Consider the following 24,859-nt stretch of genomic DNA (forward strand, 5'->3'; position numbering starts at 1 on the left):
TTTAATATTTTTGTGTTTTTTGTAGTTTACTATTTTGATCCAACACAATGCAATTATATTACAAACTAAACGCAAATTATATGATTATTAATTAAAAGATATTTATTATTAAATGTTTGAGTGTAGACTAGTAAAAAAAATTAGAGAAATTCATTTACTTTACATTTTGTTTATTTAACATTTTTTATGGAAATGTAAAAACATCACTTAGTGTTTTTATAAAACCACTAACATGGACATTGGCACCATAAAGTGAGCATTATAAATTCAATGTAGAACATGTATCTTTTTATAAAATCACAAAGGACAACATCAGTCCTAATTGCATCTTTCTCAAAATACATAAATTCAAAATAAAAAGTCAAATACTAATCACTTTTGTTTGAAAAAGAAATGAAAAACAATTTTATAAAATGGGTACAAATAAAGATGATTATCTTCCAAATAACCAGAGCAAAGTTAGGTAAACTGATGGAGTTAAATCCACCCAAAGTCTGTAGTAAACTTAAAGTGCTTTAAATAAAGTGCTTAAAACGAAGTGCTCAGTAACAGAGTGCATGTCCTAACAAACATTGCCTTATATTCCTTCCAGAACTACTCTCTCAGCAACAAATCATTTTTAAGAGCATGTAGGCAGGGTTTCAGAGGTTTGCCGTCAACAAGCCCCATGAAGATTTTTTGGACAAAGGTAAATGTGTGAACGAGCTTCCTGGGGTAGTCTAAATGCAGAGCATAGATCAAGCCAAACAATAAGGCAAATGCATCTGCAAATCTGGGAATATCACGCATCACCAAGTCGCCTTCCACCACAATGGCCATGCTTGAGGAAGTAAAATGGACTGGACTGGTCTGGGAAGCGCCGTCGGTAACCACTGTGAGAAGGGCAACTGGAGTGTCAATGAGGGTCGACTCATCCAATGTGTCCGCCTGGAATAGACACAGTATCAATAAGTAAGGTTGGTTTGAGAGAATGTGACAAGCAAGACCTGTAATCTAGCAAAAAATTCAGCAGTGTAGTGGGTTACTTTGTAACGGGTTAGGGTACTCTACTTTTTTGAAAAATGTACATTAACGCGTTAGCTTCTTGCATTACATAATTAGTATGTTTGTTATTTTTCTAAAAAAAAAAAAAAAAGAAGTCAATTTTTATTTTATGACTTTATCTCAAAAAGAAACTAAATCTTGACTTCAGCCTTGTTTTTGGGGCCACCTGCAGCGTAGCCGAAGTGCTGTGATACGCCTGTGCCCTGCTCCTGACCCTGTGTGTGTGTGTGAGGGTTTTCTAAAGAGAGGGTATTTTGCTTGTACAATTTGGTAGCTCCTAGGGTATTAAATTGTATTTAAAAAAATCCATGGTGTTTTATCTCACTGGCAGAATTTAAGTGATGCAAAAATACACTTACATTACATGTCTTAAAGAATTCTGGGTCCTCCTCCCGCAGGTATACAGGAAGGGCACGAAGCACTGCAGTGCGTTTCACGTTGATATCAGGCGCCTCCTAAAAAGGGAAAATAAAAGTTCATTGAACACAAAGTTTTCAGGTGTCATCCTTTTGGGGAGAATACATGTTTATGAAACTGCATGACATGTGACTCTACATAATTTTGGAGACATTTCTTCTAAGACACAACCTTTCTGTCTCTTATGACAAAGAGTCTGTATCTTACTCATTTGACAAAAATCCTACACAGTATTTTAAAGTAACATACCAGATCAGAGCTGTAATCTGTATAAAACACAGATGTTCAAAGCAAGGAAAAATTGAGTTTTTATCAGTGAAACTTTTAATTTGTGTTAATTTTATCATTATCAATATTCACCTGAAGATCATAATGATTCAGGATGGTTCGCAGAGCCTCTGATATCTTGCCAGTCCGTGCAGCCTTCTGTCTGTATAGAGCCATAAGTCGTGGTGTGTGTCTGTCAAGTTCAGCGTAGAACTGGTTCCGCAGGTTAATGTTTGTGACTCGGTGGAACTCCGCACAAATCTAAAATAAAACAGGACAAAAACATCCAACATCAAGCCAAATTACTGACCAAATTTACATCTTATCATTAAAGAGGAATTGCCCAACTTCTGTCTAACCTTGCTTTATAGATGTCCTATGAATTTTTTTTTCTTTAAATTGGACCCGAACCACAAGCACAAGTGTATCACAAAGCTGAAATATATTTTTGTTTGTTATCTATTATTTATTTATGTGTTATTTATTTATTATCTGAATCTGAAGAGATCTGCTGAACTTGCATTGTTTCATGTTAAACTGAAGAAGAAAAAAAAAATCAAAGCACAGATACCTGAGAGTCAAATCGCAGAGCAGGCCATTTCTCTAAGAAGTTCTTTACCATTGGGTTGTCTTGAACAATTTCATGGCGACGAAGTGCAAAGGTAGTCTGCATCAGTTTTTCAATCATTACTTTGTTGGGCTCAGTCTTCTCAACCTCATTTTTTATCTGGACTCTCATATCCTCCAAACTGACCTGATCTTCTCCTCTTGGAAAGTTTGGGAGGTAGTTCACCTCAGCTCTTCTGGCTCTTTTTATGTTTGAGTGGGGATGCTCTCCTTCAGGGTTGTTAACACTCCTCCTGCCAGCGTTGACAGACACCTCCACACATCCAGATCTGGCTAGCATGGTGCGATAATTTCCCATCTTGAATTTTAAACTGGTCTTCCAACCATAACTTCCATTCCTACTTCCAGGCTCTTTAAGACATGGATGAGTGGTAACAAGAGCTTCTGCTGCCAAACCGACATCTCCATCACTCGGATAGGCTTTGAAGGTGTGCATCACTGAAGCCATGGTCTCCAAGATGTTGTGCTTTTGGGCTCGAGTCAACTTCAGATGTTTTCCAGACATCTCAAAGGCTCTATTTCCCTCCTCAAGGAGATGTTCAACTTCGTAAGAAAAGGTAGGTACTGGGAAAGTGTCAGGCCAACACTTCAGACGCTGAGCTAAAGGCACATGAGGAAGGATATCTGTATCAGAACTTGCACAAGAACTGACATCACTTTCAGATCTCACTACTTTTAGTGTGCCCTTCTCCAGCAACTCTTGAATATCCAGTAGGCAGGTAAGTTGCCCATCAAAGTCGGGGTCTTCGTATTGTAAGGTAAACTCAAAGTCCAGCCTTGGGTTGAGCTTCTCACGGAGTATGGTGATTAGTTCTTCCACCGACTCAGGCCACTTAGTTAGAGAAACCTTCACAACAACATCTGTGGTGAGGTGAACTCTCAGCAGGAACTTTTGGGATACTGCCATCATCCTATGAATAAAACAAGGAATGGAGATGATTTTTAAAAAATGAATCGTCTCATATATAAAAACACTGTACATCATACCATTAACCTTATTATGGTCAGTGATAATTATATACTCAGCCATCATTACAGCTTTCAAAAATTTCAAAAGTACACTGTACATTTCATGACAAAATAAACACTTAGCATGGTAAAAAAAACCTTACAATTACTGCTGTTTACTTTGAGTGCAGTCTTGAATTCTATGGCCGATCATCCAACAGTCCAAAACATAGGTAAGAATTTCAGATGTTACAAAGTCACAGACCATCATTCCATTTAGTCATGGTAAACAGTAACCCTCTTTTAGTTTTAAGTTTTTACCATATAATCAACATTGTCTCACCATATATAAATTCTGTTAAGTTGGAAAAAAAAAAAAGAAAAAAAAAACCAAAAGCACAGAATACATATGAATTTACACTGCAGTTATTTTAAAAAATCAAGCCAAACTGCGGGATAAATCTTTGCAAAGACACATTGTTATGCAATAGTACATAATACATCAGTGAGATACTTGTAATATTACACAGAACTTCTACTTACAAACTACTTTTACAGGCTGCTGCTTAAGATAGAAGTTGCCACTGCTAGCTAAGTCACTTTTGAATGATGCTAATGAGAAGAAGAAAAAAACCCGGCCAAACAATGAGGCTGCTGTTGTAAAAACGCCAACTTTCTTGCGTTGGCAATGGGTCGTTAAAATATCACTAAGACACTTTCTTTATGTGCAATTCTTATTAAAACTGTTTTAAACGGTTAAAACGGTAAAACTGACGATATCATCGGTTTGAAAAAGAGCGCGAACAACAGCGAACAACAATTCACTACCTGGGTCTGTGCTGTTTAACACAACGGCGCATTCAAAAACAAGTTAATGGCTGCAACATATTAATATACTTGCTTTTTTACGGAAAAAATAAACATAACGAAGGTTCCGTTTTACTTACAAGTTTCTCCAAATGTGCTCTCCGGTCGCTCGAGAAGGGCAGCCATATTGAACAGAATTTTCTGTCAACGTCGTTCAGGTTAGAGAGAAAACGTCATGATGTCATGACGCACAAATGCGGAGCTCGAAAAAAAAAACATTTACTCAAAAATCATAATTAAAAAAGCAGTATTTACTCTTAACTTCTAAGCCATGTACAATTATAACTGTTTGAATCGTTAAGAGAACAGAAAAGTTTTAAGTTGTTTCAACTTTGTGACGCATTTTAATTGTTGTATCCACAAACTTTATAAGTCAGGTGGACTGTTGGGGTTTACAGTGTACTCTATATCTGGTTAAGTATAAGAGCCTTTTGTTTAGATGGACTGTTAGACTCCTGGCACCAGCTTTGGGGAGTCTTCACAGGGTCACATCTTGTTCAATGCTTTTTGCTGTGTAGTTGAATTGTCTTGAACGTTCCAGCGAATAGGTTTAAGCTACAAATCTATCAATATACTTTATCAAAAGGGAAAGATTTAAGCCTATTCTTAAAAATGGAGAAGGTGTCAACCTGGGAGCTGGTTCCACAGAAGACTGGCCTGAAAGCTGAAGGATCTGCCTCCCATTCTACTTTTAAGTACTCTAGGAACCACAAGTAAGCCCAAATCTGAAAACGAAGTGCTCTAATGGGGTGATACAGTAAGATAAGATAGGGCCAAATTATTCAAGACCTTGTATGTGAGGAGCATATGAAAGCCCATTTACGCCACAAAAAAAAAGGAAAACTCAAAGTTTTGACTTATTTTCTCGAAATTTCCACTTACTAACTCGAAATTCCGACTTATAAACTCAAAATTTTGAGAAAAGTAACTCGAAATTTCAAGTTAGCACTGCCAATCAGTAATCTACGTGAATGATGTCATTTCCTTGTTACCTGGAAGCTAAAGCCCTCAGCTACAAATGCTACAGCTAAGCTACCAGTATTACATCCAGTCATGAATGCACAGATTGCTGAGTATTTTCAGCGTGGCTTCAAAAATGGTGAATTCCTCATGTTATTAAGCTGAATCGCATGCCGTTACTATCAGCCAACGTACTTGCGAAAGAGCCAATTTTTTGCGATCCGGTTTTGAGTGCCCGTTACTCTGCGCCATATGCTTCCGGGTAACAAGAAAGTGACCTCATTTATGTAGATTACTGATTGGCAGAGCTAACTCGAAATTTCGAGTTATTAACTCTAAATTTTGAGAAAAGTAATTCAAAATTTCGAGTTGCCTTTCTCTAAATTTCGAGTTATGTTTCTCCAAATTTAGAGTTAATGAGTTGAAATTTCAAGAAAATAACTCGAAAATTCGAGTTATAGATACATGTTTTGTTTTTTGGTTTTTTAGTGGCGGAAGCGGGCTTTCATAGGGGGCAAGACTTTAAATTCAATTCTGGAGGAGAAATTCAGGAGAAATATGCCCTCTTTTTCTAGTCCCTGTCAGTTCTCTTGCTGCAGCATTTTAGATTAACTGAAGGCTTTTGGAGGAGTTTTTAGGACATCCTAATAATAATAAATTACAGTAGTCCAGCCTAGAAGTAAATGCATGAATTAGTTTTTCAGAGTTACTTTGACAGAATGTTTATAACATTAGTGATATTGTGGAAATGGAAGAAAGCAGTTGAAGAAATGTTTAGCTTATTTGAGAGTTTAGAAATGTGTTAGATAGGATGTAGAATTATTGTAGAGACACTGAGTGTGTCATAAACTTAGGAGTAGATTTTTAGGAGACCCTCCACCACTTGAACTGTGAAAGTAAGACAAAAAGTTAATGTTGAGTGGAAATTCCCCAAGGGATACCTGGGTGGGGGTCTCAACATTTGTATTGAATAACTTTGCTCTGGAAGGGAGATGGACTTTCATGACCCCCAGGAAGTCACTTATGCAGAGGTACATACTAGGGGTGCAACAATACTCGTATCGATATTGAACCGTTCGATACAGTGCTTTCGGTTTGGTACGCATATGTATTGAACAATACAAAATTATTTATTCATTTTTTAAGTTCCTTTCTTTGCAAGCTCCTTTGACTACGATGACCTGGATGACTAAGAACCTTCACAGACATTTATTTATTTTATTAACTTTTCTTCTGACGATGCTTTCTGTGTTGAGCACTCAGTGGATCTGCATTCGACTACTCCGCCTAGGCTGCACTGTCGAGTGCAGATCCACTGAGCGCAGTGCAAGCTAGCAAGACAGAAGCTAAGCTCGTTGCAACATGGCAACTGCCTCAATGCTACCCGAAATTGAACCTCCCCCACCCTCATTCAGATCTGGCGTTTGGAACTATCTTGTTTTCATGTGAAGCATGACCCTGTTGGTAAGCGCGTCATGGACAAAAGTAAAACAGTATGTCGGATGTGCCACGCAATGCTCAATTGGTGGGAACTAGTGCGTTAGCGCAGTTAGCTTGTTAACGTATTGACGTTAAGTACAGTTTTTTGTTTTACGCCGGTTTTTCCCGAAGTCGCAAAAGTATGACGTCACAACATTCTGATTGGTCACTTGCAATGTTGATGTTAACTCACCCAAAACTCTGGCTGATTGGGACCCACACCCAGTTTCACACCTTGGCTTGTGTGATTAGAGGATCATCAGGGGGTCCTTTTGTCCCCCTGTGGGGGGTTACTCCCACTAGGTTTATATCTGGGACTCTCCACCATTTGACCTTAGAACTGAAGAAGCTTCTCGGATGAGGTGAAACATCTTCAAGTAACTCAAAGAAGTCCAGACGCTTTTCTTTGCAAGCTCCTTTGACTACGATGACCTGGATGACTGAGAACCTTCACAGACATAAACATCTGACACAATTTATTTATTTTTTTTACCTTTTTCTGCTGAAATTAAATGTGGTTTTAATTCTGTTCTACGGGGGATAGAAATGGGTTACTCTCCCAGACCTGTTCACAGAGTTTTTATAAAATCAAAACTTGTTACAGGATTTTTCCCTGTTGCCGTTTGCCCGGCCTTGCCAATAGAGGGTGTGGCCATGTTGTTGGGCAATGATATTGCAGGAGGGTTAGTGCTCCCTCGTCTGGAGGTTTTAGACAACCCCCTGAATCAGAAAACCTCTGATGTTTCCATGCACCCTGGGCTGTATCCGGCCTGTGCGATTACTCGAGCACAAGCTTGTAAAGATATTGATGTTGCCCTCTCTGATTCTGTGTTGATGTCCTCATTTTCCGAGGAGAATGATGTACCCATTAAAAGAAACAATGTTCTGTCACTCCCAGACTCAGTGAAACCTGAGGAGCCTGATCCATTTCCTAAGGTCTCTTCGCTGCCCTTGACTAGAGACCACCTGTCAGCAGCTCAATTAGCTGATGAAACACTGCAGAGCTGTTTCAAACGTACGGTACTGAGCAAGTCAAGAAAGAGCAACAAGCCTATTCTGTAGAACATGATGTTCTATTGCGTCAGTGGTCTCTCCATGGAGTAAAGTCAAGCAGATTGTTGTGCCCTCTGTGTACCGGCAGGAAATCCTGGCTCTTGCCCATGAAAGCCAGTGGTCAGGACACTTGGGCATCACAAAAACATACCAGATACTATTAAAGCATTTCTTTTGGCCTGGTGTAAAGCGTGATGTTTCTAAATTTTGCCACAGTTGCCATGTATGTCAGATTGCAGGTAAACCTAATCAGGTCATACCCCCAGCTCCGTTGTGTCCCATTCCTGTAGTGGATCAGCCATTTGACCATGTCATAGTAGATTGTGTGGGTCCACTACCTAGAACAAAATCAGGAAAGCAATACCTTCTCACGATCATGTGTGCAGCTATCCGTTTCCCCGAGGCTGTCCCATTACATAAGGTTACAGCAAAATCAGTTGTTAAGGCGTTGACAACATTCTTTTCAGTGTTTGGCCTGCCAAAGGTCAAACAGACTGACCAGGGCTCAAACTTTCAGTCTAGGTTATTCAAACAAGTGGCTAGCACTCTAGGTGTCAAACATATCGTGTCCTCTGCTTATCATCCTGAATCGCAAGGTGCATTAGAGCGGTGGCATCAGACCAATGCTACGCAAATACTGCCTAAAGCCTGAAAAGAGCTGGGATGAGGGAGTTCCATTTGTGTTATTTGCTGCCTGTGACGCTGTTCAAGAGCAACACGTTCTCACTCCCAAAGCGTAACATTTTACGCTAGGTGACAAATCGTCAACATATTACGTTTTCGGCTACCCACCACGTTCCTAAATGACGACCTCAGAAAAAGGAGGAAATATGAGAACCGTCTGGACTCCATCTACACATGTTCGCTCTTTTTCTTCAAAAAGAAACACGCTATTTAACATCATTATAGTCCTGGTTAAGATCAGGAATACGGTTATGGTTAGGGCTAGGGATAAGGTTAGGTTTAGGGCTGGAATACAGGGCTGGAACGTCTATTACCGTGGGAGCGTCATTGCACTGGATTCCAGCCATAACCCGCCGCGTACCATAAGAACGCCGAAGGTCTCCTTTCGCGTTCCTCAGGAACACCGCGGGACGTGACAAAACGTCGACATGTTACGCCTCAGGAGTGAGAACGGGCTGTCAAGAGTCACTTGGTTTTAGTCCTTCTGAGCTGGTATTTGGCCATAGGCCACGCAGACCCCTCAAAGCTCTGAAAGAGGCATTTTTGAGCCCACACGGAGTGTCCAAAGTAAATGTAAGCAGGTATGTAAAGCACTTCCGTGAGCGTTTGAACAAAGCCAACGCTCTGGCTAAACAGCACCTTGCCGTTTCACAGGGAAAGATGAAACGCCATTATGATAAGGCTTCTGTTAAAAGAACCTTTCAGGTAGGTGACCAGGTTCTTGTGCTCTTGCCTGTTCCGGACTCAGCATTGTCTGCTAGGTATAGCGGCCCCTTTAAAGTCTGTGAAAAGAGAGGGGAGACCGATTATGTAATTTGCATCTCGACCGCAGACGCAAAACATGCGTCTGCCACATAAACATGTTGAAATTATACCATCCTCGGTCAACACCAGAGCCTGCTGGGTTCTGTGCTCCTATTGTAGCCTCAAGCCACCTAGAGAAAGGAAGGGTGGACGAGGTTGATGGGTTAAAGCTAAGTTATCCCACCTGTTCTAGACCACGTCTGTCTAACTCAGAAATGCTGAAAGCGTTGCCGAGTTTGCTCGAGCATCTGTCTTTAGAGCAGCAAGAAGACATAACTGTCTTGATTAATGAATGCACCTGTTTATTCGTGGGTGTGCACTACAGTGTTAGAGCATGATATTGATGTCCAGGGAGCTAAATTTATTAAGCAGCATCCTTATCGAGCCAGCCCCCATAAACACTTGCTCATGAGACAGGAGGCTGACTATTTGCTGCAACATGGCTTAGCAAAGCCCAGTCAAAGCCCCTGGAGCTCACCCTGTATAGTGGAGTCTAAGCCAGATGGCTCGCCCCGGTTCATTACAGACTTCCGGAAGGTGAACTCTGTGACTGTGGCTGACTCACATCCTCTCCCAAGAATTGAGGATTGTGTGGACAGTAATGGGACTGCTCAGTATGTCACTAAATTAGATCTTCTTAAAGGTTACTGGCAGGTCCCTTTAACTGAACGTGCGTCTAACATCTCTGCCTTTGTTACACCTGATGATTTTCTACAATACACAGTCATGGCATTCGGCATGTGTAACGCTCCTGCCACCTTCCAGAGGCTGGTAAATAAAGTCCTCCGTGGCCTGTCCAACTGCAGTGCCTAGCTAGATGATCTAGTAATTTATACTGAAACATGGCAAGATCATGTGGAAACTCTACGCCAGGTATTTTACCATTTAGCTCAAGCTACTCTAACTCTCAACATAGCTAGGTGAGTTTGCCAAAGCTACAGTGACGTACTTAGGCAGGGAGGTGGGACGTGGACAGGTCCGGCCCATTGATGCCAAAGTGGCAGTGATTAGAGAGTTTCCCAAACCTACCACCAGGCGTGAGTTGCGTAGGTTTCTAGGGATGGTGGGCTACTACAGAAACTTTTGTAAAAATTTCTCCTCCGTAGTCAAGCCATTCACTGACCTACTCAGTCAATGATTATTCAATAAACTGGTTAAAATCTGCAGTTCTTCTGATTAATTGCTCCTTCCATAATTCTTCTTCTGCCCCACTACAATCTGGAAATATTAAATATTTAGGCATTAATTAACTAACTAAACTGAGGTATTAACTAAACTAAACCACAATCCACTTTTAAAGAAAGTAGAAGACGATCTGGCTAGATGGAAATCTGTACCCATATCATTGATGGGAAGGGTCACATAAAAATAATGCTCTTGCCAAGAATCAATTATTTGGTCCCAATGATCCTGAGTAAACCATCATCGGACTGGTTTAGCTCTCTGGAATCGTCTATTTCTAAATTCCTTTGGAAAGATAAACCCAGCGTATTAGTTTGAAAATGCTACAAAGGGCCAAGGATAATTTAGGACTATATCTGCCTAACTTTCAACACTACTTCTTAGCCAACAGGCTACAATTCATCTCAGAATGGTTAAACATAACCTAGAGGAGCCCTGGCTGGAGGCAGAACAGGTACTATGTAATAAGAATCACACTCAGGATGTGGGCCGACTATTCCAGAAACAGAAGCCCAGGAAAGCCCCCGGACCAGACGGTGTCTCACCCTCCTGCCTCAAAATCTGTGCTGAAGAGCTGGCTCCCATCTTTACTCGCATCTTCAACAGATCCCTGGAGCTGCGTGAAGTTCCCTCCTGCTTCAAATGCTCCACCATCATCCCTGTTCCCAAGAAACCCACCATCACAGGACTGAATGACTACAGACCTGTCGCCTTGACGTCTGTGGTCATGAAATCCTTCGAACGACTGGTGTTAACCCATCTGAAAGACATTACAGGCCACCAGCTGGACCCTCTGCAGTTTGCCTACCGGGCAAACAGGTCGGTGGATGATGCAGTGAACATGGGGCTGCATTACATCCTGCAACACCTTGACCGCCCGGGAACTTATGCCAGGGTCCTGTTTGTGGACTTTAGTTCGGCTTTTAACACCATTGTGCCTGAACTTCTTTCCTCCAAACTCTCCCAGCTCAGCGTGTCACCAGCTACCTGTCAGTGGATCACCAGCTTCCTGACAGACAGAAAGCAACAAGTGAGGCTGGGGGAGATCACCTCTGAAACTCGGTCCCTCAGTATTGGTGCCCCTCAAGGATGTGTCCTCTCACCACTACTGTTCTCCCTCTACACTAACGACTGCACCTCCAAGAACTCGGCTGTCAAACTCCTAAAGTTTGCAGATGACACCACTGTCATTGGCCTCATTCAAGATGGTGATGAGTCTGCATACCGGCAAGAAGTTGAGCGGCTGGTACTCTGGTGCAGTCAGCACAATCTGGAGCTGAACACTCTTAAAACTGTAGAGATGACAGTGGACTTCAGGAGACATCCCTCAACTCTGCTCCCCCTCACCATATCAGACAGCCCTGTGTCAACTGTGAAGACCTTCAAGTTCCTGGGTACAACCATCTCCCAGGACCTGAAGTGGGAGACCAACATAAACGCCATCCTCAAAAAGACCCAGCAGAGAATGTACTTCCTGAGACAACTGGGGAAGTACAGTCTTCCACAGGAGCTGCTGATCCAGTTCTACACTGCGGTCATTGAGTCTGTCCTGTGCTCCTCCATCACAGTCTGGTATGGTGCAGCCACTAAACAGGACAGGAACAGACTGCAGCGGACTGTACGGGCAGCACAAAGGATCATTGGCGCCCCCCTGCCCTCCATCCAGGATCTGTACCTCTCAAGAACCAGGAAACGGGCAGGGAAAATCATCACAGACCCCTCACACCCTGCACACAGACTTTTTGATCTGCTGCCCTCTGGCAGACGGTACAGAAGCCTGCAGACCAGGACCACCCGACACAGGAACAGTTTCTTTCCCCTCGCCATCTCCCTTCTTAACAGTTGACCTGTCACACTGCTCCCACTGCCAGACTGCAGCTGCACCTTATGTACATTTTGTAGTATTCATTCCACCTCATTCATTTCTGTATTTTATGTATATAAGTTTAGATTCGTTATTTATAGTTGATTTACACAGCTTTGTGTATGTATGTGTATGCATGTGTAATGTATATATATAGAGACGTGTGTGTGTGTGTGTGTGTGTGTGTGTGTGTGTGTGTGTGTGTGTGTGTGTGTGTGAGAGATTTACATTGCTGTGCTTGAGAGCCCACCATCTACCGGAACCAAATTCCCTGTATGTGTCTGCACATATACTTGGCCAATAAACACGATTCTGATTCTGATTCTGATAATATAGAGATTTTGGACCTAGCATTCATTAGATCAAACATGAAATGAAATGTATGCTTTAACAGCATCAATATCGGCTCCACTCTGATAGCATGGTGAGCGTTTCTAAAAATGAGAGTCTTCATTAATTCCATTCAAATGTATACCCATTTGGAACAAGCCTGACATACTACAGCACAATAATATGATTAACTGCCTCAAAGAGATTCTGGAAAACTGTCAGGCGACTCAGGAGGGGAATGCAGTGCTCTACCTGCAGTGTGTATAGGGCAAGTGGGGCACAACTGACTTCGAATGAGAACATTGTCAGGCGATGGTAGGAATACTTCGAGGACCTCCTTAATCCCAATGGCACATCTTCCTTGGAGGAAGCAGAGTCTGGGGACAAAAGGGACGACTCGCCTATCTCTGGGGGTGAGGTGGATGAGGTCCAACCTGAGTTCCTGAAGGCTCTGGATATTGTAGGGCTGTGACATACCTGGGGACAGGAAGCTGTGTTCCAACTATAAGGGGATCACACCCCTCAGCCTCCGTAGGAAAGTCTATGCCAACATGCTGGAAAGGAGAGTCCATCCATTAGTCGAACCATTGTTATAGGAGGAACAATGCAGTTTTCGTCCTGGTTGTGGAACAGTAGACCAGCTTTTTATCCTCTCAACAATACTTGTTACCTGTATGGGACTTAGGCCAACCAGTCTGGAGGTACTTTGTGGACTTGGGGAAGGCATTTGGCTCTTTGGCCCTCGCGGTGTCCTGTGGGAGGTGCTTCATGAGTATGGGGTTTCTGGCCCATTGCTACGGGCCATTCAATCCTAACACAACCGTTGCAAGAGCTTGGTCCACATAGCATGCAATAATTCAGACTCATTCCCGGTGGGTGATGGACTCCACCAGGAGTGCCCTTTGTCACCAATTCTGTTCATAATTTTTATGAACTGAATGTCTAGGTGTAGCCAAGTGGCAGACTGTCACCTGGGTGGTCTCAGAATCTTATCTTTGCTTTTCGCAGACGATGTGGTTCTGTTGGCTTCATTGGGTGATGGCCTGCAGCTTGCACTGGAATCGTTCGCACTTGAGTGTGAAACGGTGAGAATGAGAATCACCATCTCCAAATCTGAGGCTATGGTCCTCAGCCAGAAAAGGGTGGACTGCCCACTCCGGGTCAGAGACGAGTTCCTGCTCCAAGTGGAGGAGTTTAAATATCTCAGGATCTTATTCACAAGTGATGGGAGAAGGGAGTGGGAGACAGATACAAGAAACAGAAATAAGCTTTTTCCAAAGAGTGCTCTTCCTTAGAGATAGGATAGGGTGAGAAGTTCAGCCATCCAGGAGGGACTCAGAGTAGAGCCGCTGCTCCTCCACATCGAAAGGACACAGTTGAGGCTTTTTGATATCTCACTCAGGAGGCATCTGATTAAGATGCCTCCTGAGTGAGGTGCTCCGGGCATGTCCCACTAGGAGGAAGCCCTGGAGCACCTCCAGGACATGCTCTCTCACCCTCTTTTTTCCTCTCCTTCAAGATTCAAGAGTCTTTATTTGTCACATGCATAGTTATATGAGTACAACACACAGTGAAATGTATCCTGACATGCTCCTCGACTGTGCAAAATGGGAGAGAACATTATATGCAGTAAGTAGCATTATATGCAGCATTATATGCAGCAAGTAAGTGAATTGTGTACATTAAATGTATTAATACTAAATAAAATAGAAAATCTGATTCTGCCTGATTGCAGAAGTTCCAACAGATTGTTGCCGGGATATGACGGGTTCTTTAATATCTGAGCTGCTCTAGTCCAGCATCTCCTGGTGTAGATGTCCTGAAGGAGGGGAGAGCAGTCCTGCAGCAGCATTCTGCCGTACGTATCACCCTCTGAAGAGCTTTTTGATCCTTAACCTCGATCCTTAACCTCATCACCCTCCACATCTTTTTGATGTGGAGGGTGATGTCTTGAGTCTTCTCGCAGCCCTTGGTACTTCTCAGGTCTCTTGTGTTCCAATTTACTGATATTGCTATCATTCAGCATAGCTACATCTATCACTACAGCAGACTTCTTCTGCTTGTCCACCCCTACTATGTCTGATTGGTTAGCCATTACTCTGTCATAAGAGGACTGCGATCTTCCTTTTCTAACTGGCTGTTGGACTTCCTGTCAGAAAGACCCCAGTCAGTCAAAGTTGGAAACCGAACACAACTGCAAGCACTATGGGCTCTCAATGGATAAATGTTGAGTCTTCTTTACATAACACTATGCAGACCAACACCAGCAATATAAATTTTGGAATTTGGGGGATTATACTACAGTCACTGGGTTTATCCATTTATCTAATATCACCATTATGTGATGAGGATAAGGATAAATATTTTGTCCTGTTTGATTGTGTGGCTAAAACATTGGGTTGGCTGCTAGATGTGTGGACTTTATTTTATTATTGAAGTTTATCTTTATAGAGTTAAAGGATGCAATTATTTTGGTCCTCCATCCATCAAAGTGCTCGTTGGGTAGAACAAAAGTGTTAATGATGTGCATTTGTTATGAGAGTATCTCAGATCTGAGAAGAGTTGTGATTCTTTTTTTCTTTTTTTTGCTTCCCTACCTCCCTCACTCCCTTCTGTTTGATCTTGTGCCTGAGGAAGAAGTTGCACAGAAGGTGTGTGTATATCTGAGTAAGCCACATTCTTTTTCACCACATTCCTCACCAATGTTACTGATCTGGTTAAAAGAACAATGTAAAGTGATACTGTATTGTAATGTAATTTTTACGAAAAATCAGGTAAACCAAATCAGACAATTCGATCTTATCCAATATATCCCATTCCGGCTGTCGGTGTGCCATCTGATCATGCTTTATTGCATTGTGTTGGTCCAATAAAGCCCCGCAGAAAAGCTCATCACAATTTTTTATTAATTGTGATGTGTACGTTAACTAGGTTTCCTGAGGCAATTCCTATGGGAAATCTTACTCTTCCTGTGGTGGTAAAATCTGTGATGAAAAGGTCCTCAGTCTTTGGTCTGCGAGAACATATCCAGACGTCATAGCCCAGTTATGTGCAAGTGATTAAACAGCTCGACACATTTCACTGTTATTCCAGTGTATTCCACCCCAAAAGCCAAGTTGTACTCAAAGAGGTTTTATCAAACTGTCAAAAGCATGATCTGAGGACACTACCTTAAGTTTGATGCAGACTGGGTTGAGGGTGTTCATCTTCTGTTTGCGGCATGAGAGGTGGTGACTTTAATCCAGCTGCACTCATGTTCACTCTTAAACTGGGCCTTTTGAACTATTGAGGGGAAAATGGCTTTGGAATGAAAAACCACAGAATGCACTAGATTATGTCAGTGCTTTCTCCTTCAAACATCACTGGGCCTGCAAGTTAGAAAACAAAATCTGTACACAGTGCATAGGAAGAGCAAAGGATTGTTTGTTACACATGCAGAAACAAGTAACTATATATTGCTGCATGGTATTGCAGAATGTAGTTCTAGTACAAAAAGTTCACACTGCTTAGTGGCCACTAAGTGTTATGGGTCTGATTGTTTTTGTACACACTTTACAAAGATCAACAGTGTCACAAAGCCAGACTGCTCCCCTCTTCCACAAATGGAAGGCTGCATTAACTGTGTTGGCTTATAATCTGTTGTTGGCAAGTGCCACTGATTCCTTGGGCCATATTTAACACATAGGAGTTCAGGTTTCCATGTTGGGTATTTATCAAGTTAAAAGTCTAATGAGTAGTTCTTAAAGGCAAATTTGTCCATCACTTTCTGCTCCCTGCTGTTGACTTTCGGCCGAGTTCCCTGGCTCTACGTAGGTGCTACGTACCTTCAGTGTGCCAGCACATCCATCATCTTATTGTCCTTTTTTCATTCTTATTGACCTGTTCTCTTGTCTGTTTTATTCTTAATGCTGATTGACTCCAGAAGTGTCACTATAAGCGGAACCATTGACTAGAACAGTTGCATCAACTCCATTCACTTCAGTGGACCTTTACTTTTTTTAGCAGTGTCAGAAGTGTGCTTTGTTATTAGCACATGTAAATTAAATTAATTTGTATGTGAATCATGTTAAGGGTTCAATCACCAGTGACTTAGTAGATTCAGGGCTACCCAGTAACACTTAATTGATTGAAAATTAGGTTCTATAAGTGTTATTTTCTCTGCTATTGTGAATCAGTCGTTCCTCATTTGATGGTATTGAATGTCAGTGACATTATGAAATTCAGTTTTCAGCATTTTTATACAAGTGTATCCACTGGATGTATGACAAATTTAAGACTGCACTATGTTAAAGTAATGGATGGTAAATGGACTGGTTCTTATATAGCGCTTTTCTACTCTTCTGAGCACTCAAAGCGCTTTAAAGCAATGGCAATTTCTGTCATTTATGGCTATAAATGTAGATTCAGGAAGTATATTTGATATTAGGCATAAAAAGAAAGCAAATTGTGTTTTAAGGGTTTGAGATTCAGTCCATTGTTATCCTCTGTTGTATTTTCATTTTCGTTTTGCTACACCAGATTTGCTTTGCTTTTACTATCAGTTGCGAAACAACCAAACACAAAGTTAAAAATATGCCACCACTTTTTGAAAAATACATCACAAGGCTTAATGCTAAAAGTTTGTCTAAAAGTCTAAAAGACAAATATGTTTATATTTGTTAGATAAATTCATAGTAACTGATGACAATTGGTACATGTTAACTTAAAAAACTCATAACCTAAGTTGGGGAATAAAACTCACACCTTGCAGTTACCAGTCCAAGCCTACACAGGTGTGTATTTAACAGAATTTTAGTGTTTTTTTAATGGACTTTGTTCGTTTGGGAACGACAGCTTATTATTTATTGTTTTTATACCTTCGGGGTTTTTTTTGGTTTTTTGTCTTAATTTTCCCCCCCCCTGGCCAGGGCTGTTTGGGTGCTGTGCTTGGTTAGGTTACACACTGCTCTCCACCTGTTCAGAATGGTTTTTCCCTTTTTCATTTGGACCCACAACTCTATAAAAGAATTAGAGAAAACTGCTGTACTGTTCACTTTATTAGAGATTTACATTGCGAATGAATGAATTGATGACGCACTAAGTAAAAGTCAAAACACACATAAATGTGTTTATATGTGAATAAACAGAAATGTGTTTGTAGCAAGGAGCCCATGCACACACAGTGTTGTCAGGTTGATTGTCTATGGCAGCAAATTCTGTTGTTTTGGTGCTCTGCACACCGCGAACTCACTGTGTCACCCCTCCTCTGCAGCAGGCCAGAGACAACACCTCCGCCACAGTGTTAAAATGTCAAAATGTCCATTAAAAACATTTAATATTAATAATAAGTAGCAAGTGCAATGACACATGATGCACATGTCATGGCCCAGTGTTTTGTGTTTTTTGAACGTTGTTAAGCATTATTGTTTTGATCTTGAGGAGTAATTTATGTTTCCTATACTCTATTGGTTTACTTCAAACTTTAGTTTCCCTGTGCTCATGAGTTTTCTGTTATATTATATATCTCTAGGGTACTGTAGGGTGACTAGTTTAGTTTCCTTTAGCGTACCCCACTGGTCTTTGTCCTCGTCTTTTCTTTGTTTTAGTGTTTGGTTTCCTTCACTCTCCATCTCTGTCTGTCATTACTGGGCCCTGTTGTTGTTTGCTTACAGCATCAAGTTTGTGTTTTGAGTCTGGGGGCCTGTTCTTCGTACCTCGCTAAGTAAGTTAGCTGGATTAGATTGTTGACGATTTCGCGTGATCCTGGATCGTTCGGTTCCCCGAAGCTCATCCGGGACTTGCTGTCATAGCAACAGAGCCGTAAGCGTAAACCTGCTCGGGAGCAGGTTTACTTTATGTAAACAGGATTAGATCGCGGCCACGCAGGTATGTCCGCGTCATCATACGAAAGCAACAGCGACATTCCGCCACTGTTTCACCATAAATAAATAACATCAATGTAACTAAAGATAATGCAGCACTTGATCCTTTTATTGATTCCACACAGATACATACAGGTCAGTCCCTAAAAAAAGGGAAATGTACTAGTAATCACGCTATGTCATGTAGGTGATCACGCCAGATGCAACACACATTCCAGAGTAGGAATAGCAAATTACGTCGTGTAATCAAGATGACAGACCACGGCTATAAAAGCGAAGGTGGAAGTGGGAAGTTTGTCGCAGCCATGTCCTGTCCGTTTGTACGCGAGCCACCCATTGCGGAAGGTGCAAGAGTGATAAGGAGAGTGTTCAGAATCCAACGTATATTGCGGGATAGACAGGATCCTTTAGCACAGCGCGACAGTGTGCTCATAGAGAGATACCGATTTTCCCGTGAGGGTATCATCTACCTAACCAACTTGCTGGATCCCCATGTTAAGAGTACCACTCACCGTAGTCGGGCATTAACAACTGCACAAACTGTGTGCATTGCCTTGCGTTACTTTGCGAGTGGCACGTTTCTGTACGCTTGTGGAGACGCAGAGAACGTTGGCAAAAGTGCCGTCTGCCGGGCCATTCGCAAAGTGTACCTGGCACTCAAGCATTTCCTGGGTGTGTTTGTGGTTTTTCCAAGCCACTTAAGACCACAGGTCGTCAAACAGGGCTTTTTTGCCATTGCAGGTACAGTAAATTGGATAGTGAATGTGATGCAATCATGACCTATGTCGGTAACTGTAGCTCGATCGTCCGCAGGCTTCCCGAATGTGATTGGTACCATAGACTGCACACACATTGCGATCAAGGCCCCCCCAGGCCCCAATGAAGGGGACTTTGTCAATCGAAAGGGGGGCCACAGTATAAATGTGCAGGTGAGTAATACTAACATTCCAGATGGCAATATATAATGGGAGGAGTGTGTTCACATATAATAGAATCCCTCAGATGGTGTGTGACTCCATGTGCCATATCACAAATGTGGAAGCTAAATGGCCCGGATCAGTGCATGACTCAAGGATCTTCAGAGAGTCAGGGTAATGCACATCATTTGAGCGTGGTAAGTAAAAGAGGCTTATTTTGATACAACATACTCCTTTCGGGCCTAACATAACAGCATTTCCCCACTACACAGGGGCCTACTATGGGATTCTCCTCGGAGACAGAGGTTATGCATGCAGGCAGTACTTCACCGTTCCCTGACCCCAACCCTGGGCCACAAACCCGCTACAATGCAGCTCTAGCCAGGACAAGGGCACGCATTGAAATGACCTTTGGGCAACTGAAGGAACGATTTCAGTGTCTGAAACGCCTGAGGGTTGCACCTGACAGGGCATGTGACATTATTGTTGCATGTGCCGTACTGCACAACATTGCCACCATCAGAGAAGAGAGGACCCCCGTGGTGGAGGTGCAGCCTGATGATGACCTCCAGCCAGTGCACTTGGACCAACCTAGTGGCAGAGCTGCACAGGACAGGATTGTGCAACACAATTTCGAATAATAAAAAAATGACATGACATATTTTCTATTGACGTTTATTTGAGCATCGTTGTCTGTCCCATCACACACAGGCCAGTCATCAGAGTTGCCTGGAAAAACAGAGCATATATACTGTGTCACGCAAGGTCAGCAACAGTGCTCCGTATGAACGTGTATTCTTACTTACTCTGGAGTTCCTTTTGAAGCAACTCGATTTCCAGTTGTAGTTTATGCCTCATTAGAGCTTGTAGTTCGATCTCACCTAGGAGCTTTTGTTTCTTCAGCTCAGTATACTCCATTTTTTGCTGGAGACTGCTCTTGTAGAGCAGACGAATGTCACCCTGTGTCAATTGTAGTGACAACATTTAACGAGGAATACATGTCACATAGGCAGTATAATTAGTCACAACACTGCCCACCTCTGTATGAGCAGGCCTCTCTGCCGGCCTCTTGGCCTGCAAATCATACTGCAGTCAGACACACATGGCAGTACACAAGTAGATGGCAATTCAGGCCAATGCATGCATGTACTCACAGGGTCTTCCTCCAAACCACAGCCATCTGACAGGGTTGCGTCACTGTCCTGTGCAATGGTAACACAATGGTGTTACAAAGGGATGTGGTACAGCCTATTGGTCTGTACAATTGGGTGGGGACAGATATATGTATATCTCCCAACTTACTGTGCATGCTCCAGTCACCCCTTCCATGGGAACAGGTAAAAGTGATGGAGTGTCATGTAACACTACACACAGAGAAAACCCACAGTGCCAATGAATGAATGTCACAGTACGAATAGCATTTTCATTAAGGCAACAACCACATATTTTACATTGTGCAAATGGAATCATGAGCCCATTCACCAGTTATGTAGGTGCTGCTGCTACTGCACCCCGGCTTCTGCTGGTCTACGGAAGAGCTGCCCCCAGGGATGCCCTCAACAATGGGTCTGGTGGCATTCAACCTTAGGGCCAGCTCCTCTGCTGGGGTGTGACGAGGGGGTGCAGGACCACCACCTGTCTTTTGTTGCTCTGCCCTTTTCTTGGTTGCTGTTATACACAAACACAGGGATTGTTTCAGGGTGTCTTTTCAAGAGACTGACAGCAATATAAGTGTTGGATATTACCATTCTGTAGTATGTTCTTGTATTTCACTTTTACTTGTTCCCATGTTCTGGTGGGTCCGGTTGTGGCTCTAATGTGTACAAGGATATCATGTGATATGATTTGATATGTTACAATATGATATGGTATGGTGTCATGTAATATGTTGCATTACTTACGCGTTTAATTTGTCAGCAACTTTCTGCCAGCCCTCTCTCCTTGCTTTTGCAGCCTTCGCAGTGTTCCCTTGCGTTTTAATTACACTCTGGAACTCCTGAAATCCCTCAATCAAGAGTTCTTGCTCTGCTGCGGTGAAATACTGGGCGCGCTCCTTTGACATTTTCACCGACCAATCAGAGGGTTGCCGATCACTGTTTCTGCTATCGATGCGTATCCCCTTTTACGACACCCAGTGATCGCACATTACTTCATCCAGCTGTACTAATCGTCAACAGCAGGTGTGTTCGGGGAACCGGATTAGCGAGCTCACGGTTAGCGCGATAGTTTGGTCTTGGATGTGTCATTTGATCTTGGATGTAGTAAGCGACGTACGAAGAACAGGCCCCGGGTCTCTGTTTATGTGTTTATTGTGCTTCCTGTCTTCCTGTATTCCTGTCTCGTTGTGTCTAATTGGTTCCAGCTGTGTCCTCCCACTCTCCTAATCACCTGTATGTGTATTTATTGTGTCAGTTCGCATTTGTCCCTTGCCAGAACATCGGTTCACCTTCCTTCACGTCTTTTTAGGCTCTCTCATGTTTTTTTGAAAGCCTTACACAACACTTATCATGCAATTACTATAAGCATGATGAAAGGAAACTGAAAGGAAACTTGAAATTGTCATTTTTTAAAATATTCTCTTTCATCAATATAATGTAATAAAATGTAATGCCCATTAGAATTCCATTGTTCAAAAGTTTAAAATATGTGAAAGAGTATAAAATATACAAATATTTAACTACATTTATTTCACTGTGGTATACAAACCACTGTAGTACTAATTACAAAAATACAGTTTTGTCCAACTGCTCATTAAGCACTATCAGAAGTCTACATGACAGACTTATTCTAAATGTTCTGCATAAAACATATATTTGTGGAGCATCGAGGCTGGCAATCGGTGACTTTTTCTGCTCCTGTTGTGACGGTGAAAAAAGACCAGTGCATGTTGCAGCAGCTGCACCTTTTGCCTACCAGGAAGGAGAAGCCAAACCTCCAGATACCTCACACAAAGACTTACGTATTAATACAACATACCACAGAATTTTGACCTTGCAGTGTCCCTGTTGTTTAGCTCCTGTTAGTAATTTTTTTTTTTTCATGTAGTCATTTTTTTAAGCTTTGGTTTTACTTTTTTAGGTTCCTTCTGCAAGATTACAAAGCCATAGGAAGTATGGGTGTTGAGGCTGCTGCAACATGCAATGGTGCAGGATAGAAATCCTGCATGCCACAAATGCAAATTTTTAAATATTAATAATAATCATAAAAATAGTAATAGCTGTATAAATAAGAAAACAAATACCCTCTTGCATTGTGGCCAGTCTTTATCCTTCAAGATCAGAGCCTCCACCAGAGGCCTGGGACCTTAAGGGTCTTGTGCAGTCTTTTTGGTGTTCCTAGGACTGTGTTGTTCTGGACCGAAATCTCAAACGTTGTTCCTGGGATCTGCTGGAGCGACTCGCCCAGCTTGGGGAGGTCGCTGCTCCAAGTGCCCTGAATGCCGATGGGACCACTGTTGCCTTCACCACATCTTCTTGAGCAGCTTTCTCAGCCCTTGGCATTTCTCCAGCTTCTCATCTTCCTTTTTTCTGGTATTGCTATCATTCGTTATAGCTACATCTATCATTATTGCTGTCTTCCTGTACTTGTCCATCACTACCATGCCCGGTTGGTTAGCCATCACCAATTAGCTTCTCTGTATATGCAAGTCCCACAGGATCTTTTCCAGTGGTGGTCAAGTTACGGATTGTCCGTAATGCTGCATTCACATCTTCTAGTAGACCATTTAGAGGCTACTTGACATCATCTCGGTAATTGGCCTCAGTGGGTCCAGGGATACCTGAGAGAATACCAGAAGGCAAAATTGCAGACATCGAGAACAGCTACAAGTACCTCGGATTTCAACAAGCAAATGGAAAAGTATGAAGAGGCTGCTATGAAGGCCCAACCACTAAATACCTGCAGAAAGTAAGGCAAGTCCTGAGGAGTCAGCTGAATGGGAAGAACAAGATCCAGGCAACACCTACCCCCAGCCTGTGATCAGGTACCCTGCTGGGATACTAAGCTGGCCAAAGGAGGAGATGGAAGCCACTGAGATCAAGACAAGGAAGTTACTTGGAGGGTTTTACCCCAAATCCATTACCATGAGACCACACACTAAGCAGATGAAAGGAGACAGAGGACTAGCCGCTGCTAGCGCGGTCGACCGGCCAGTCAGCTGAGCAGTTTTGCGTTCTTTTTCTAACTTTAATGCTCTTTTCGTTGTTTTTCGCCATCCAGTCAGTATATTTGTATTCTTCTGTATATTCTGTGTATTTATTATCTCATTGCCTGTCCTTATCTTCAACATTATGCTGGTCTGTTGTATCTTAATTGCTCCTTGGGGATAAATAAAGTCTTTCTGATTCTGATAAAGGACTAGTGAGTGTCAGAACTGCTGTCCAGGATGAAACAGCAAACATCTATCACTACAACTGGAAGATGGCTACAACTTACCACATGCATAGTGAATACCTCTGGCAGCAGAAACCCCCAAAAAAGTGGAGCAAGCAGAATGATCATTATGTAAGGACAGGCCCCTGCACTGTATGTATCACTGTCAGTTAGAAGAAGTGACTGACATCCAGAAATCCTTCCAGAGGCTGGACAAACCTGGACTGAAAAACGTAACAGAGGCACTAATCATGGAACAAGGAACAAGCTCTGAGCACAAGAGTCTATCACACCAGGGAAGACCCCAGGTCCACGCTGTACACAGATGTCCCTGAGGCAATCCAGTTTGTTTTTAGTATTCAATAGCACAAGAAAATGGCAACAAAAAGCAGCACTTATAGTACATACTCTGATATCCCAATTACCTGAGCTTATTTTTTGCTAGACACAAAGCAGGAAGCTACTCTTATCAGGCTACAAACTGGATATCAAAAAGGATAATGGTTAATGGTCCTGTCTGTAAGCTGTAATATGTCTTGCGTGTTGTACTGAAAGTGACTCTTTTCAGACAATGTTTTCTTTGTGTTTTCCCTTTATATATTTTTCCCTTCATGTTTCTCTTTAAATTTTATTTTATTATGCGTATCATCACTATTGTGTAACTTTCCAGTGAACTGGTAGAAAGTCACTGTGTTAATGTATTCAAATTTTTTTAAAGAACAGAAACAAAACACCCAAAAACAATGCACATTTTGGCTGGCTCTGAGCTCTTGACAGCTTTAAACATTAACCAGCTGTTTTGTAAATGCCCATGTTTTGTTTTTGCAGATGTTTGTGTTGGTCGCCCTGAAGTTTACCTTTGTGAACCTTGTGACTTCACTCACAGTGGCCTTTATGAGTGAAGAGCCGTGCAAACTACATGTTAGTGTTGCTGTGAATGTGCATGTGCATCCTGCTTTGTGGTGTGCACGTTGTGCATGCATGAACAGATGGATTGAAATAAGACACAAGTAAGACTTCCAAATAAGGTATAGGCATACTAATTTCAAAAAATTAACACTTATTTCCCTTCAGAGGCGGTACCATACAATTTCATAACTTGGCTTCATTTTTATTTCTCTAAGGAGCTCCCCACTGCACGTGCATAAAAGCAAGCACAGCATTTATGCTTTATGATTATTTAA

General features: G+C 42.2%; 1 protein-coding gene across 1 annotated transcript; it reads right to left on the bottom strand.

The window, feature by feature from the left end:
- Window positions 1-594: 594 nt before the first annotated feature.
- LOC143419025 (uncharacterized) lies at window positions 595-3,262 on the bottom strand. Its single transcript, XM_076885065.1, has 4 exons — window positions 2,300-3,262; window positions 1,822-1,989; window positions 1,404-1,499; window positions 595-927 (listed from the first exon to the last, which is right to left on the bottom strand). The coding sequence occupies exons 1-4, from the start codon at window positions 3,260-3,262 to the stop codon at window positions 595-597; spliced, it is 1,560 nt and encodes a 519-aa protein (XP_076741180.1).
- Between the last annotated feature and the right edge of the window lie 21,597 nt (window positions 3,263-24,859).

This window comes from Maylandia zebra, linkage group LG6 (assembly GCF_041146795.1).
Source record: "Maylandia zebra isolate NMK-2024a linkage group LG6, Mzebra_GT3a, whole genome shotgun sequence".
Classification (NCBI taxonomy): domain Eukaryota; kingdom Metazoa; phylum Chordata; class Actinopteri; order Cichliformes; family Cichlidae; genus Maylandia; species Maylandia zebra.

Bases quoted from the DNA above. Each gene is read 5' to 3' on its own strand.
- LOC143419025 (XM_076885065.1), bottom strand. From the start codon at position 3,262: ATGGCAGTATCCCAAAAGTTCCTGCTGAGAGTTCACCTCACCACAGAT. The intron at 1,990-2,299 runs GTATCTGTGCTT...GTTTTATTTTAG, and splicing joins CTCTGCGATTTGACTCTCAG to ATTTGTGCGGAGTTCCACCG. The intron at 1,500-1,821 runs GTGAATATTGAT...TTCCCTTTTTAG, and splicing joins TGAATCATTATGATCTTCAG to GAGGCGCCTGATATCAACGT.